General features: G+C 36.1%; 1 protein-coding gene across 3 annotated transcripts in view; it reads left to right on the top strand.

Moving 5' to 3' along the window:
• The window catches only part of FCHSD2 (FCH and double SH3 domains 2), a 255,934-nt gene that overhangs the window by 149,642 nt on the left and 91,146 nt on the right, over positions 1-15,146 (top strand). For all 3 annotated transcript variants that reach the window (XM_037522929.2, XM_037522930.2, XM_037522931.2), the window contains 4 exons: positions 2,397-2,541; positions 8,512-8,645; positions 12,587-12,641; positions 14,062-14,190. In XM_037522929.2, the coding sequence (XP_037378826.1) occupies positions 2,397-2,541; positions 8,512-8,645; positions 12,587-12,641; positions 14,062-14,190 (463 nt within the window). The remainder of the gene's footprint in view (positions 1-2,396; positions 2,542-8,511; positions 8,646-12,586; positions 12,642-14,061; positions 14,191-15,146) is intronic.

Below are 15,146 nucleotides of genomic sequence, written 5' to 3'. Positions count from 1 at the left end.
AAACACCACTGCTATTGGAACTACCATATTATAAGACTTACCCTACTACAACTAGTTGTAGCGTTCCAAAGAATCTGTGTGCCAATAGTTTTCACATCATTTGCATTTAATTGTTAGTACAGTCCTCTAAGGTAGACCATACAGGTATTTGGGTTTTTTTACTTCTTCATTTGCTGGTTGAGGAAATGAAAATATGGGATGTGCTACATATGATGATATTGGTTAAACTAGAACTTGAACCCAGGTCTTCTGACTGGGTAACTAAATTCCATGCTTTCATGGTATATTGTTGTTGAGGGAGTGTTTGCCAGCTATAGTTCTGTTAATCACTAAAGATTTTCTCAAACGCTATAATGACAGGATTTTTCTGTTTGTACAGTTCTCACAGTTTATACATTCATCCGCCCATTCTTTGTTCTGTATTCACCATAACCTTTTTAGATAGTAGACCATGTGCTAGGCCCCAGGAATACGGTAGTGTGAAAGACACAATTCACATCCTTCATGAAATTGTCACTATAGTGAGAGGGACAGACAATAACTAAATAGTTACATAACATACTTAGGATTGAGGGAACCATGCTAGAGCCATGTAGACAAATGACAGAGAAGGACTTGATTAATTCTGTGGATTGACTTAGTGTAATTGGTAAATATTTCCTAAAGAAGTTAAATTGAGATTTGAAGGATGAACAGTAGTCACGTGGTGAGTGGATTAAAGGGAAGACAGATGCTTGCTACCTAAGGCAGGAATTATTTTTCTTTCCTTCCTTCTTCTCCTTTCTTTCCCTTCCATTCTTTTCCTTCCCCCTCCACCTCCTTCCCCTCTTCTACCCATCACAGTTCATAATGTTTTTTTCTCATTATGTTCTAAAATATATGTTATGTATAAATCAATAGTTACAAAACAGTATCAAATTTTTGTCTCAGTGCATTCTCTGAGAAAAACAATTGTTTGTCCTGCTTAGGAGGACTGTGGTAAGCTTACATCCCAGGTTCCATCGATTGTCGATTGTGCAGTAAGAATAGAGTACATTAACTTGCTGTCCTTTATTTAGTCCATTAGTGCTTTTGTGCTGAAAGTTTTTGCAGGCACAACACACTGAATCTTTTTTTCCAAAGGGAAGATGATATACTTCTGATTAAATAAATGATTATTTCCATCTAAATTGTTTCATTTGATATATTACACAAACTAATCCATTGCATAAACTAATCATTTTCTTGGTAGAAAAATAGTTTTTGGGTTATTTTTGTTGTTCTAGTAAGATAGATAGGGACTCGTACATATTTTTCCTTGTTTTCACTTGTCTTCATTGACCCACGGTTAGCATTTTATGTAGCACATGGTCTCACACATTGCTGTACCAAAAACCCAAGTGACAGCAGAATGGAAATCTCAGGAGATGAATATTGTAATCTACTAGTGCAAGGATCTTATTTCTTAAAACAAAGTGCTACCCACTGTTATGATAAGTTATAAAATATGTGTATAACTAGTGTAGGAGCATACTTGAACCGACTAAAAAGCATTTAGCAAAGTAGACAAGAAGGTTTGGAAAGGAAGTTGGCTATAGAAAGCAAAGGATGAATAATTCCTTGACTTTACCAAGAGATTGCTGAGCACAAGGCAAAAGTGATGGGACTTGCTTGGAATGATTCCAAGTCACAATGTGATGCTGCCTAAGCATTATTACAGCAGAAAAACAGCTGTAGAGCAATCTTAGCATAGATTTCTTTTGTCAGACAAGTTAGATTTGCCAAGTACATAAACAATTATTCATGATATTATTTTCCAGCCCCATCAATTTATGAGAGTAATATAATAGTAGCTGGAAGGAGAATATACTTTGGAGATACCCAGCCTAAACCTGTCTCAGTATTGCTGTGTTCTTCCTCCTTCCCCCTTCCTCTTTTTTCCCTTTTCTGTCCCTTCTCCCTCCCTTCCCATCACAATTCATAATGGTTTTTTCTGCTACAGTCTTGTATGATCTAGAATGATTGTCTGAATCTCTCAAAACTTTGGTTTTCTCTTATGTAAAATTAGGAAGTTACTTTAATGAAATAACAAAATTTCATATTCATAATGATGACCTGAGACAGTGAGAAGCCTGGATAGTGTGAATTGCTCAGTAATTTTTATAGTTTTAGCTTTGTATAGAATTGTAATGCTTATATCACTTTATTCCACTGTCAAGAATAACTAATGAATCAAAACAGTTCATTGCTAAACTATAGTGGAGGAACAGAGTATATGCAGTGTTTCTACATATAAATACACTCACAACTGGGAAAAAAGCGTTCATTTTATATGTCAGGACTAGCCAGTGAGCAAAAGCTTAACCTCTTTCTGCCTTTTCCCAGCCTAATGCTTTGCTGTCTCTTCTTGAACTTAGGAGCATGTATCCTGTTTGGAAATCTTTTCTCGAGGGAACAATGCAAGTTGCCCAGTCCCGGATCAATATGTGTGAAAACTATAAAAATTTTATTTCTGAGCCTGCAAGGACAGTGCGAAGCTTAAAAGAACAGCAACTTAAAAGGGTATTGTTTATATTTGTTCTTTTCTTATGTACATTTTAATATCTCAGTACAGCACTTAACATCTGCACACTTGTGTTAAATTGCTTTTAACAATTTCAGCTTTTTTGTGTGGTAACCAGTGTTTCTGATTTCAACATGTTCCTTCTATGTAGTTTTTTTAATTGACAAAGGTGAGTGTAATTTGAATCTGTAGACCTTGTGAAAGCTTAGTAAATACTTCTTACATTACTTTCGGCTTAACTCAAGTAATTGGAGCTATTTGGTTTCACAGTATTATTAGAGTTTTATGTATATTGAAATAGTTACAAAGTTGTTCATCTCACTAAGTCTTGAAAGTTCATCTTCATTTCAGCTTGAGTATTTTGCATAATAATTTAAAGAACATTGATACATTTTGAGCAAATTATTACCAAAACAGTACCTCTAAAGTTTAATTATAGAGGCTGCTTAAATCTAGAAATTTTCAAATAGATCTACTTCTTTCATTATATAGGAATTTAAAATTGATAGAAAAATCACTATTAAATGTGATTTTTATGAAAAACTTGCTATGAAAATTAATTGATTAAATTGTGTCCTTTTGGAATAGAGTTACAAAAATAGAGATTCTTAGAATACCTCATAAGTAGCTAAATATGTTTTATAGACATAATAGTGTTGTAGAGAGTATTAAAGTAATTATTTAAGGAAATTATTTTTCAGAAGCCATCTAGTGTTTTGATTCTTACTGTCATTTGAGTTTTAGGAACCATCTTACCAACAAAAACTGGAAAAATAAAAAACAGCCTTCCTTGTTTGCCAAAGATAATTTCGGTAGTATGAAGTCAGTATGTTAAATGTATATTGTGTGTTTGTAAAATTTTAATCTTTTTCAAGCACTCATATATTGCCAGTTGGTTTTAACATTTGTGTGAGAATTTGTCTTACCTTTGCTCAAAACTGCCTTTTATAAGACCACTGACTGACCAGACAATGCTTTCTACATTGGAAGAAAATATATTTTCTGTGTGTGTATGTATATACCTTTGTGTATGCTGAGAAAGGGTAGGAGTTAGGAATGGGGAATTATTATTAGTTTAGCTTCCTAATTGGGAGGAAATAACTTAAATAGCCAATGCGTTCATTATTTCATCTACCACCTCCACCCCTGCCTCTGGCAACCACCAATCTGTTTTCTGTATCTCTCAGTTTGTTTTTTTAATTGAGATTCCACATGTAAGTGTGATCATACAGTTTTTGTCTTTCTTTGTCTGACTTACTGCATTTAGCATACTGCCTTCAAGAGCTATCCATATTGTCACAAACGGCAAGATTTCATTCTTTTTTATGCCTAAATAATGTCCCATTGTATATCTATACCACATTGTCTTTATCCATTCATCTATAGGCAGATACTTAAGTGGATTTCTTAGCTATTGTAAATAATGCTGCAGTGAACACAGGAGTACACATCTTTTCAAATCAGTATTTTCATTTCCTTAAGATCAATCCCTAGAACTGGAATTGCTGGATCACATGGTAGTTCTAGCTTTAATTTTTTTTTTATTTCTTTTTATTTTTTTTATTTTAAAGATTATTTATTTATGCAAGCACTGGGTACAGTCAGAAGCGCAGGAGGGTGAGAGAATTCACCAGAGCCAGAGCGGGGAGCAGAGCAAGCAGACTAACGAAGTACACTGCTGAGGGGAGCGGCGGGTGGCAGGAGAGGTCTGCATGCCATGTGGGACCCACTCCAGGGTGGGAATCAAACTGGCACTGCAGAAGCTGCGAACAGCTTCGCAGTCCAGCGCTCAACTGCTGCGCCACCAGGGGAGGCCCTCTAGTTTTAATTTTTTGAGGAATCTCCATACTGCTTTTCCATAGTGACGGTACCAGTTTACATTCCCACAACAGTACACAAGTGTTCTTTTTCTTCATATCCTCTCCAACATCTGCAGTTTCTTACCTTTTTGATAATACAGATTCTAATGGGCTTGAAATACTGTGGTTTTGATGTGCATTTCCCTGATGATTAGTGATGATGTTGAGCATCTTTTCATGTACCTGTCGTCCCTCTGTCTGTCTTCTTTGGAAAGTGTCTATTCAGTTTGCCCATGTTAATTTTGGGGGCTTTGTTTTTCTAGAGGCATTTTTTTTTTAAATTTGTTTGTTTTTGTTTATACATGCACTGGGTACAGTCAGAAGCGCGGGAGGGTGAGAGAATTCACCAGAGCCAGAGCGGGGAGCAGAGCAGGCAGAAGGACCGAAGTATACTGCCGAGGGGAGCAGCGGGAGGCAGGAGAGGCCTGCGCACATGCGGGACCCTCCTCCGGTGGCCGGGGAGTAGCCAGGGATCGAACTGGCGCCGCAGAGGCAGCGGGCAGCTTCGCAACCCAGCGCTCAACCGCTGCACCACCGGGGAGGCCCTCTTTATATATTTTGAATATAACTCTGTATCAAAAAAAATTGCAAATATTTTCTCCCAAATGGTAATTACATTTTTATTTTTTGATGATGTCCTTTGTTAAGCAGAAGCCTTTTAGTTTGATGTAGTCCCACTTGTTTATTTTTGCTTGTGTTGCCTTTGCTTTTAGAGTCAAATGTCAAGAAGATTACTACCTGGTTTTTTTTCCCTATAAGCTGGTTTATAGTTTCAGATTTTTTTTTTTTAAGATTTATTTATTTATTTATACAAGCACTGGGTACGGTCAGAAGCCCTGGAGGGTGAGAGAATTCACCAGAGCCAGAGAGGGGAACAGAACAGGCAGACTAATGAAATACACTGCTGAGAGAGGAGCAGTGGGCGCAGCACGAGAGGTCTGTGCGCCATGTGGGACCCTTACCGGTGTCTGGTGATCGAACCGGCGCTGCGGAGGCCTTGGGGCAGCTTCGCAGCCCAGTGCTCAACCACTGCGCCACCAGGAGAGGCCCTCTAGTTTCAGATCTTAAATGCAAATGTTTAATCTATTTTAAGTTTATTTTTCTGTGTAGTTTAAGGTCTTTTGCTTTTTTGATAATAATCCTAACAGCTCGTGGTTTTGATTTGTAAACTGCTACCGTATCTGGTATAGTCTGATTTGATTTTTATAACAATCTATTAGGTATGAAAGTATTATTATTTTACAAATAATGAGACAGCCTCAAAAGATATTTAAATAAGTAGTAAATACAGATTTAAATAAGCAGTAAATAATAGAGCAGGAACTTGAATATACTACTTCCTAATTCCAAATCCTGTGCAATTTTTTAAAAAAACACTTGAAGTTTAATATTTAAACCTGTTCACCTTGGTAAACTACTTCCTCTTTCACCTTAGCAGAACTCTTTTATTTTAGTAGATGACTTAATTCCCTTACTCCTTTTATCTTCTTAGTTTTTAAAATAGTTTTAATACGTGGCTAATTTGTTTTAGGATATCCTCATTTCCCCCATTCTCCCCACTTCCTAATTAATTGTTTATGATTCTCTATAACCTTTATGTTCATTATTTTTAATTCTTGAATGAATTATTAAGTAAAGTTGAATGCTTTACTTAATAACATGTCTGTTTAAGTCTGCAGTAAAAGTTTTTTCTTTGAAGTTATTTTCTTAGGATAATTTCCGGGACTTGACTACTAGGTCAGAGAACCTACTAGTTTGTAGTAATTTAAGTATAATGACCCAACTTACTTTTTATTTTTATTCCTGTCTTCAAGCTATTAACAAGTCTGTTTATCCTAACACCTGTGTCAACTCTAAGGATCATATTTTTGATTTCTTCAACAGAATCTTATAATATCCAAGTTTGTCATCACTTTTAATGATCTCTTAATCTTAGTGTAAACTTAACATATTTTGGTGCCTGCTTATTGCTAATAACTTTTGGGAAAGAACTGGGCATATCAAACCAAAGTTTTTTGTAACGTAGGCATTTTTAAGCTTCCTTTTAAATGTGTAACTCAGGCCATCCCAGAAAACTGGATTTCTATAGTAGAAATTTATAGTTGGAAAGGGGATTTCAGGTCATTTTTTTCCTTTACAAATTAAGTTTCATGACTTTTATTTAATAAATGTTTTTGGTATTTTGCTATGTGCCAGAGCATGTACCTTTGAAAAAGAAATCAAATTACTCTGACTTGAAACAGTTCACTTGGGTTATGGAAAACATTTGGCTGTGAATTTACTGAATTCTGAAGAAGAAAGGCTTATGGGAGCTATTTAGTGTGTGCACAGGCTATCTCCAATATTGTTTGATAAGCAGTATCTTAGAAACTTATATAAAGAGAATAAAGCAAGTATGAATAGAATCAACCACAGTATTCTTTTTTTTTTTACTTTTTTAGATTTAATTTAATTTTTTTTAATTTTATTTTTATATTCCCCATACAATTGCAACCCCCTTATCTTGACCCCAACCCCTCCTCCCCCCCCCCCCATATTGTGTCTCTGGTTCATAGTTGTTTGTTGATTTTGATTTTTTCTTTTTTATAGTTGTTCTTTTTCCTGGTCCCTTATTTAGGTTTTCTAGATTCCTGCTATGAGTGAGACCATCCAATATTTTTCTTTTTCTTTTTGGCTTATTTCGCTGAGCATGATCCCTTCCAGCGCCATCCATGTTGCTGCAAATTGCATGTGCTTATCTTTTTTGAATGCTGAGTAATATTCCATGGTATATATGTACCACATCTTCTTGATCCAGTTATCTATTTTTGGGCATTTGTCAACACAGTATTCTGATGATATTTTTGAAAAATCCTTTTAAAGATATGAGCTATAACAAAATCTACTTTGATATTGTGACACATATAGAAATTTAATTAATAGCCTTTTATAGATGAAAATGAGTCATAATCTCCATAAGATGGCAGGTTACCTGGGACTGAGGAGAGAGCTTATTCTTCCAATTGTGAGGCTGTAAGGAGTGAGTGGCTGTGTGTATATGTGAGAGCCATATATGTATTTATATATAGGTTCCAGTGGGTGTCCTGACTATCCACATAGTTTGCAATCCCAGGGAAAACCTTTGACCTATTGTGTTTAATTTCAAAGGAAACCTTCCAGATCTCTCACTTCCTGTAGTCTCTTTTTTAATACTTAACAATTTCTAGCCTCTATGTCACTTATCTAACTTTTTTCATGTTTTATCCTTGTTCTTCTGATGACCTAGTGCCATTCCACAATGTTCACGAGTATCTCCTTTGCTTTGCTGAGCTTTTATCAGTCTCCATCAAACACTGATAGTGTTATTTAGTCTCAGAAGTTTTTCAGTAAGGCTGTCCTGCACGGACCTCAGGCTAGTGAAACTTCTCAGTGGTATGTTTCAAACTGGGAAAATGATTCCCCTTTGGATAGCCACAAGGGTTCCAAAGTAGCATGACTTTGGCTCCAAAGTGTTCTAAGAGTTTATTGATAGAATATTTTTGAGTTATTTCTATCCTTTCTCCTAGAATGCACATGTGCATGAAAGAGTCTGCTTGGGGATTGTTTTGCGTAATAATTGTTAGTGGTACCTAAGTGTCTTGCATCTCTCCTTCCTATTGGTGTCATCCAGTTCTCAGATTTCACTCCTTTCCCACTGTTAAATCCTTCGGTATCCTTTGTGTTGTTGGTTCCCTAAACATGTAGAGAGATTTTAATAAGATTAATAAGAGATACAGAATTGCTTTGTGTTTTTTTTTTTTTTTTTGCCTTTATTGCCATTGTATCTCCTACAGTTAGAGCGGTTTCATTGTTGCTTTGTATGCCTTATCTTGATATTAGTCATTGGCAGCACTCAGAGGTTACTTCTCAAAACAGAATTGTTTAAGCAAACTGACATTATTCTACATGTTACTTGATATGGGAGCACCAGCTGTTTCCGGGATCTTAATTTGCAATTTGAAGGACACTAAAAGTGCTGATTCTTATCCTAGGGTTTCCATCCTGAGGGCATGGTTTATAGTCCTTAGGACAAGTTCATTTTCTATAAGCTTGAAAATTAAAGTCATAATAATTGTACTTTGTATTTTACAGTGTGTGGACCAGTTGACAAAGATTCAAACTGAATTACAAGAGACAGTGAAAGATTTAGCTAAAGGCAAAAAGAAGTACTTTGAGACTGAACAGATGGCTCATGCAATACGAGAAAAAGCTGACATCGAGGCAAAGTATGTCTTTTAGCATTTCTGAAAGTGATTATGCAAATATTATCTTTGCCAGTACTTTGTTTTCTTTTTTCTCCTTTTTTCTCATGTTTTTTCAGGTAATTTTGATCTATAACACTGTATGTTTTAGGGGTATAGGTTCCGACCTCTACAAATATGCTATCTTAACATGCCAAGTGCCAAAGCACTAATCACTACTTTGTTTTCTGTTAATACAGTGCATAGACTCATTCTTAAGATATATTGGCTTCATTTGACCTGTAAATGTTAGGTACTTTAGATAAATTTTTCTTTTATATTGGCTGATTTTGTTTAAATTGAGATAGCCAATGAAAATATTTGATCAGTTAGTTTTCAATGAAATTGAATTTTGAAAAGGAAAGAAGACAAATGAACATTATATGAGGTTAGCAGAAGTCGAATTATGAAGTGCTATGGTTTCTGAATATCAGGGTTAAAGAGCTTCATTTTTCTTATACTGGACTCTAAATTAATTGAAGTTAGAATTCTCTCAGCATGCCATTGAAGGAATATGGACATATCAAGTGAAAAAGAGCAATGAATCTCAGTATAAAAATCCTTCCTGCCCTAGGCATAGTTTTTTCACTATGTGAAATTATGATATACATACTTTTTTATGTATGGTTTAGCAACTAGGAATTTCACTTTCAAATATATGAATTGCAAATCCCATGTTTTGAGAATAATTATGAAAAGAAGGAACTAACAGTTGGTACTAGAAAGAAATATAAAGCAAGCAGTAGAGATTTTGCATGACAACTTGAAGAGAGATAAGGTTTTGAGAAAAAAGCAAACTGCTGTTAAACAGTGGAACTCTGAAGAGGTTGATGAGGAGCTAAGACTTCATTCTGTAGCTTAATGATGTGGAATCTAGAGACTAAATTCATAGTCATAGAATCAGAGAGGATTTGAATGCTGACACAGACCTACTAGCAAGGATGGGTATGTATATTTGTAATGTTTTTTTTGTCTACAAGAAATTAAGCATCTCAAGCATTTTATGAAAATTCAGGTGTTCCTGGAAAGTTTATTTAGTAACAAGTTACAGTAAGTGAATGCTCTTAAGGTACTAACATTACTGAAATGCATGTATTTAATATTTTCCTAATTTGCTTTCTTTGTTATTTTTGGGAGCATGCAAATGTTGCCTATACTTTCATAGAGTCAGTGAACTGATCTTCCCAATAATACCTGAAGTTTTTAGATGAGGTGATCACCATTAGGAAGTTCCTGTCATGGTAGTTTTTAGGAACTTGTTTTCTAAAACTCTCAGATATTGTAGAACAGAGATTTGACAGATTTGTAGAACATGTATAAATACCTACTTTAGCCAAGGCTCATAGGGTGACAGTGAGGAAAGTTAAGGAAATGTTCCTGGGAGGTATGACTTTGACAGGATCTAATTTATAGATGCTAACCGGAAGGAATTCCATTCTCATAAGTCCCAAATTCAAAGGGGGTACAGAAAATTAGACATTTTAGTTCAGTGTGTAACTTTTCTGGAAAACTAATTCAACTACTGGACCTCCCTGGTGGCACAGGGGTTAAAGTCTCAGTGCTATCAAGCTATTGCCAACCAGTGCAGCTTGAGTTTGATCCCCAGTCAGGGAGCTAATGCACATGGCGCAGCAGACCTCTCCTGCCTCACTATTGTTCCCCTCAGCAGTGTATTTCAGTAGATCCGCCTGTTCTGCTCCCCGCTCTGTCCCTGGTGAATCCTCTCACCCCCCTGTACTTCTGGCCTAGACCCCAGTTCTTATATGCATAACTAAAATTAAAAAAAATAATAAAACTAATTCAACTACAGAGTAAAAAATGATCTTTATATTCATTCACTCAGTAAATCTTTATTGAATAATTTATACTGGATACTGAAAATAGAGAGATGAGTAAGATAAGCTTTGTGCCCTCAAGGAGTTTAAAGCCTGGACTTAGAGACAGATCTGTTTAAAAAGGAACTTTATGATTTGTTTATTCAGAGTAGACTCAAAAAATTATCCTAAAGTCATTCACCTGGTAGCTAATTTATTTACAGTAGTTGTATGAAAATACTGTTGTATAGGCATAGAAAATAGATTAATTTTGCCTAATGAAAAAGGAAATCTTATAGGAGAAATGAAATTTGGGCATTCTTAAAGAGTAAATATGAGTTTTCTCAGTAGAAATGAAAAAGAAAATAAGGGGAAGTAAAAACTGAAGTGCAGAGTGTTTTGATATGTGATTTGATAAATGATGAGATGAGCCCATTAGCAGAGCGCATCGGATGGAGAAAGTTGCCATTTGAAGGGAAGAAGGATGAATTCCACTTTGAATATGTAGATTTTGAAAAACCTTTGGACATTAGGGTGTCAAATATACTTGGCAGAGAGTTAAATATCTGACTTTCAAATGAGAATTTGGGCCTGAAGACCTTGCTTTGGGGGTCAGTTGTCTATCAGATGATAATTGTATGGATGAAATATATAAAATGAGATGAGAAGTTAAGTTTGGAACCTTACAGAACATTAATATTTGGAAGTAAAGAAGCATAGGAGTGTGCAATATAGTTCATTAATTGTATATATCCTGTTCTTGATTATAATTTTTGAGAATGGGAACTGCATTCTTAATATTATTAATACCTAATTTAGTAACACTCAAGAAATATATGAATATTAGGAAATGAAGCCAAAGCCAGAAGCTTGATTGGAAAATCCAAGTGCAACTCAGACTATTTAGAAAATGACTACAGAAAAAACAAAATGTGGGAATGCCCCAAATATATCCTTTCTTAACCCTGAACAGTCTCAAGTTTTAAAGTTTGTGGCCTTTGCTTCTTTTCTAGATTAAATTGTTGTTCATCCTTTTTGAATCTGATTAATAAAAACAAAAACTCCATGAAATATTAGGGCAAGGTTAAAGATAACAGGGATATCTAAGACTCAATTTTTTTTTTTTTTAACAGTAGGCAAGTAGTTGGGATACTTATGTGCATATCCCTTGAATGTTTCTCTCATTCAGGAGAGGCTATCCTCTTCACATTTGTTCTACAGAGAATCGCTGCTCAGTCTTCCAATCCCAAGTGGTCTGCAGCTTTACCTCATATTACAGCATAGCTGCCAGCACATGCATTGAATTCTCCCATGGCAATCACCATGACTCTGCAGTCAAGACAAACATTGCAGCCTCAACAATCCCCTGTTGTGAGAGTATTGGTTGTTCCCTAGCATTTGTCTGTTGATTTCCTCCTTATGGTTATCTCAAGTCGTTTGAGTAAAAACCAATTATTTTTACTACTGATAGTGAGAACATGGTTCCTTGCCCAAAATGAAAGTTTTTAAGGAAAAGAAGGATACCAGAATGGGAGAAGATTAGATAGAGCAAAATCAAAGAACAGAGTCCAAGCACTTTCTCACTGTATTCGGAGTGGAGGGGGCACACAGGCAGGCACAAGAACTCTCAATTGAAGAAATAATGGAATTAAGGGCTTTCTTGGACATGGTCAATATCATATTATGGAATGCTTTACTGGTGTTACACGTGACCCTGAAAGCCTGCTTATGTTGGTTATCCTGGACTTCTCTAACCTTTCTTGCAGGAACTAAAGTGTATAAAATTGTTTGATACTGGGAATAACCTATAATTTAATGACTCTTGTTTTTAGGCAATACCAGTTATTTACTGGATTTGTCAAATTGTGTTTTTGCCATTCATGATATTTTTAAAATTTATAGACCCTAATTTTCTCTTTCACCGTAATATTAAATTCTTCCTGTAGTAAAATAAAGAAAAATCATTGCTTTTGATTTTCCACTTTTCAGTTCTCTTTTAACATAGTGTTGTGGTAAGTGGTCACTTTAAAAAAATAGTAATTATAATATTTGGTCCTTTTATTGTAATGTGGTCATTTTATTATTAAACTTACTTTTCTATTTTTATTATAGATCTAAACTTAGTCTTTTCCAATCAAGAATCAGTTTACAGAAGGCAAGTGTAAAGGTGAGTTTATGAAAATTATTTCATACCTGAAATAACTTAAAAAAAAAAAAAAAGAGTTGGGTCTTTTGAGAATAGAGGTCAGTCATTTCCACTTTATTTCAAGAAGCACTTGAAAGTCATTAACTCAGAGAAGAACTCTCCCTCCCCATTCATGGGGACTTTTCACCCAGGTGTGGTACTTTGGGCACCACTTGCTTCTCAAGAGTGCTTCAGAGATAGATTTCTGTATTTTCCAGCTTAATTAGTCTATTGTCTATAACTGTCAGCCAAGAGACTTAGTGCATAAGTTTTTGAAAGCGCTATAAATTCCATTTTACTCAGATTTAGACCTCTGAACAGATATCCTGGGTCAGATTCAAGTCACTTTTTTACTGTGAGACTCTCGAGCTGTAGAATATCTGATGAATAAGCTGAGTGATTGCCCATGGCTACCAGGTTCCTAGCTAGCAACCTAAAGTTCTTGAACACATTAGGAATGTTGGTTTTTTTCAGAACTATTTTCTAACTCCAAAAGACTTATGTTTTTTGAAGATAAAAGCACTTAATTTTCCCATCTGAATTAAGTGAGCAAAATTCTTAATAAATAGCTTAAATGTAAGTAACAAATACTTAAAAACACTATTGTCATGTGTAACAGTTCTGGTTACTGTTTATTTAATTCCTCAATAGTGTAATTTTTTAAAAAAGATTTTATTTATTTATGCATACAAGAACTGGGGTATAGGCCAGAGGTGTGGGGGGTGAGAGGATTCACCAGAGACAGGGTAGGGAACAGAACAGGCAGATTGACTGATGTACACTGCTGAAGGGAGCAGTGGGCGAGTCAGGAGGTCTGCTGCACCATGTGGGTAGCTCCCTGGCTGGCCAGGGATCAAACTGGTGCCGCAATGGCTGTAGCTAGCTTCATAGGTTGCGTCTTAACCCCTTGCACCACCAGGGAGGCCCTCACTAGTGTAATTTTTTTTTTTTTTTTTAAGAGGCATGTTTTATTTATTTATTTATTTGTTTGTTTGTTTGTTTATACATGCACTGGGTACAGTCAGAAGCGCGGGAGGGTGAGAGAATTCACCAGAGGCAGAGCGGGGAGCAGAGCAGGCAGAAGGACCGAAGTACACTGCTGAGGGGAGCAGCGGGTGGCAGGAGAGGTCTGCGCGCCATGTGGGACCCTCCTCTGGTGGCCGGGGAGCAGCCGGGGATCGAACCTGCGTCGCAGAGGGCGCGGGCAGCTTCGCAACCCAGCGCTCAACCGCTGCGCCACCGGGGAGGCCCACTAGTGTAATTTTTATATGCAGGTAAATGTTTCTCTGCAAGGTTACCTTTATTCTTGTTGGAGAGTAATTACCAACTAAGAGTAGTATCCTCATATGTTTTGCAGTGCAGTGTTAATCTACACTTACTTTTTTCTTCCATTACATTTTAGTTAAAAGCCCGGCGATCTGAGTGTAATTCCAAAGCTACCCACGCAAGGAATGATTATCTTCTTACATTAGCTGCAGCAAATGCTCACCAGGATCGCTACTATCAAACAGATTTAGTTAACATCATGAAGGTAATACACTCTTAATATCTATAGTAATTTTGTTGCCTTAAAGACAAAAGCATGTCAGGAATTGAGTATTGGATGTATAAGATTAAGTCTGTAGAAGAGCAGCCAGGCTACCTTACATTTCATTGGTATATACTTGATATTGTTTGGGGTCCTTTGTTTCAGGTAATTCTGAATTGATTTTTAGTATAAGAAGACATTTAAAACTAATCAATCAGTTTAGGAAAGTAGCAGGATACAAAATCAACACACAAAAATCAGTAGCCTTCCTATATACAAACAATAAATCTGAAGAAGAAGAAATGAAGAAAACCATCCCTTTTATTTTTTAATTTTGTTTCTTTTTATTTATTTATACATACAAGAGCTGGGGCACAGGCCAGAGATGTGGGGGTGAGAGGATTCACCAGAGACAGAGTGGGGAACAGAACAAGCAGATCGACTGAAATACACTGCTGAAGGGAGCAGCGGGCGAGACATGTGGGTTTCTCCCTAACTGGCTAGGGATCGAACTCATGCTGCAGAGGCTGCAGATTGCTTCATAGTGCGGTGCTTAACCCCTTGCACCACCAGGGAGGCCCCTTGATAGGTAATCTTGTACATTTTATTTTGAGGTATTTGTGAGACAAATGAGAGAAAATGTCTAGTAGTTATATGGAAATGTCTCTACCGGGATTACTCTGAAATGTAGTTAGATTGGATTCACCTTGGCCTTTCCCCATATAGATAATATATATCTTTTTAACTTTTGCTAAAGTAAAAGGCATAGAGGTAAAGAAAATCTTGACTTCTTGCCAGATTTTCCCTTGCCGCTTGCAGACACACTGCCTTGGATTGTATCTCATGATGTCCTGTTTTCTCAGGGAACCAAACATCTTTCTTTCTCTTACATTTTCTTTCTTTTATATTTTCAGCCATCCCTCTCAACTGATTCAGTGTCTAATGATTATGAAACAAAT

Source organism: Talpa occidentalis, unplaced genomic scaffold (genome assembly GCF_014898055.3).
Source record: "Talpa occidentalis isolate TD23 unplaced genomic scaffold, MPIMG_talOcc4v2.1 talOcc4.3, whole genome shotgun sequence".
In the NCBI taxonomy this organism is placed as follows: Eukaryota; Metazoa; Chordata; class Mammalia; order Eulipotyphla; family Talpidae; genus Talpa; species Talpa occidentalis.
This window is presented reverse-complemented; position numbering and strand designations above follow the sequence as displayed.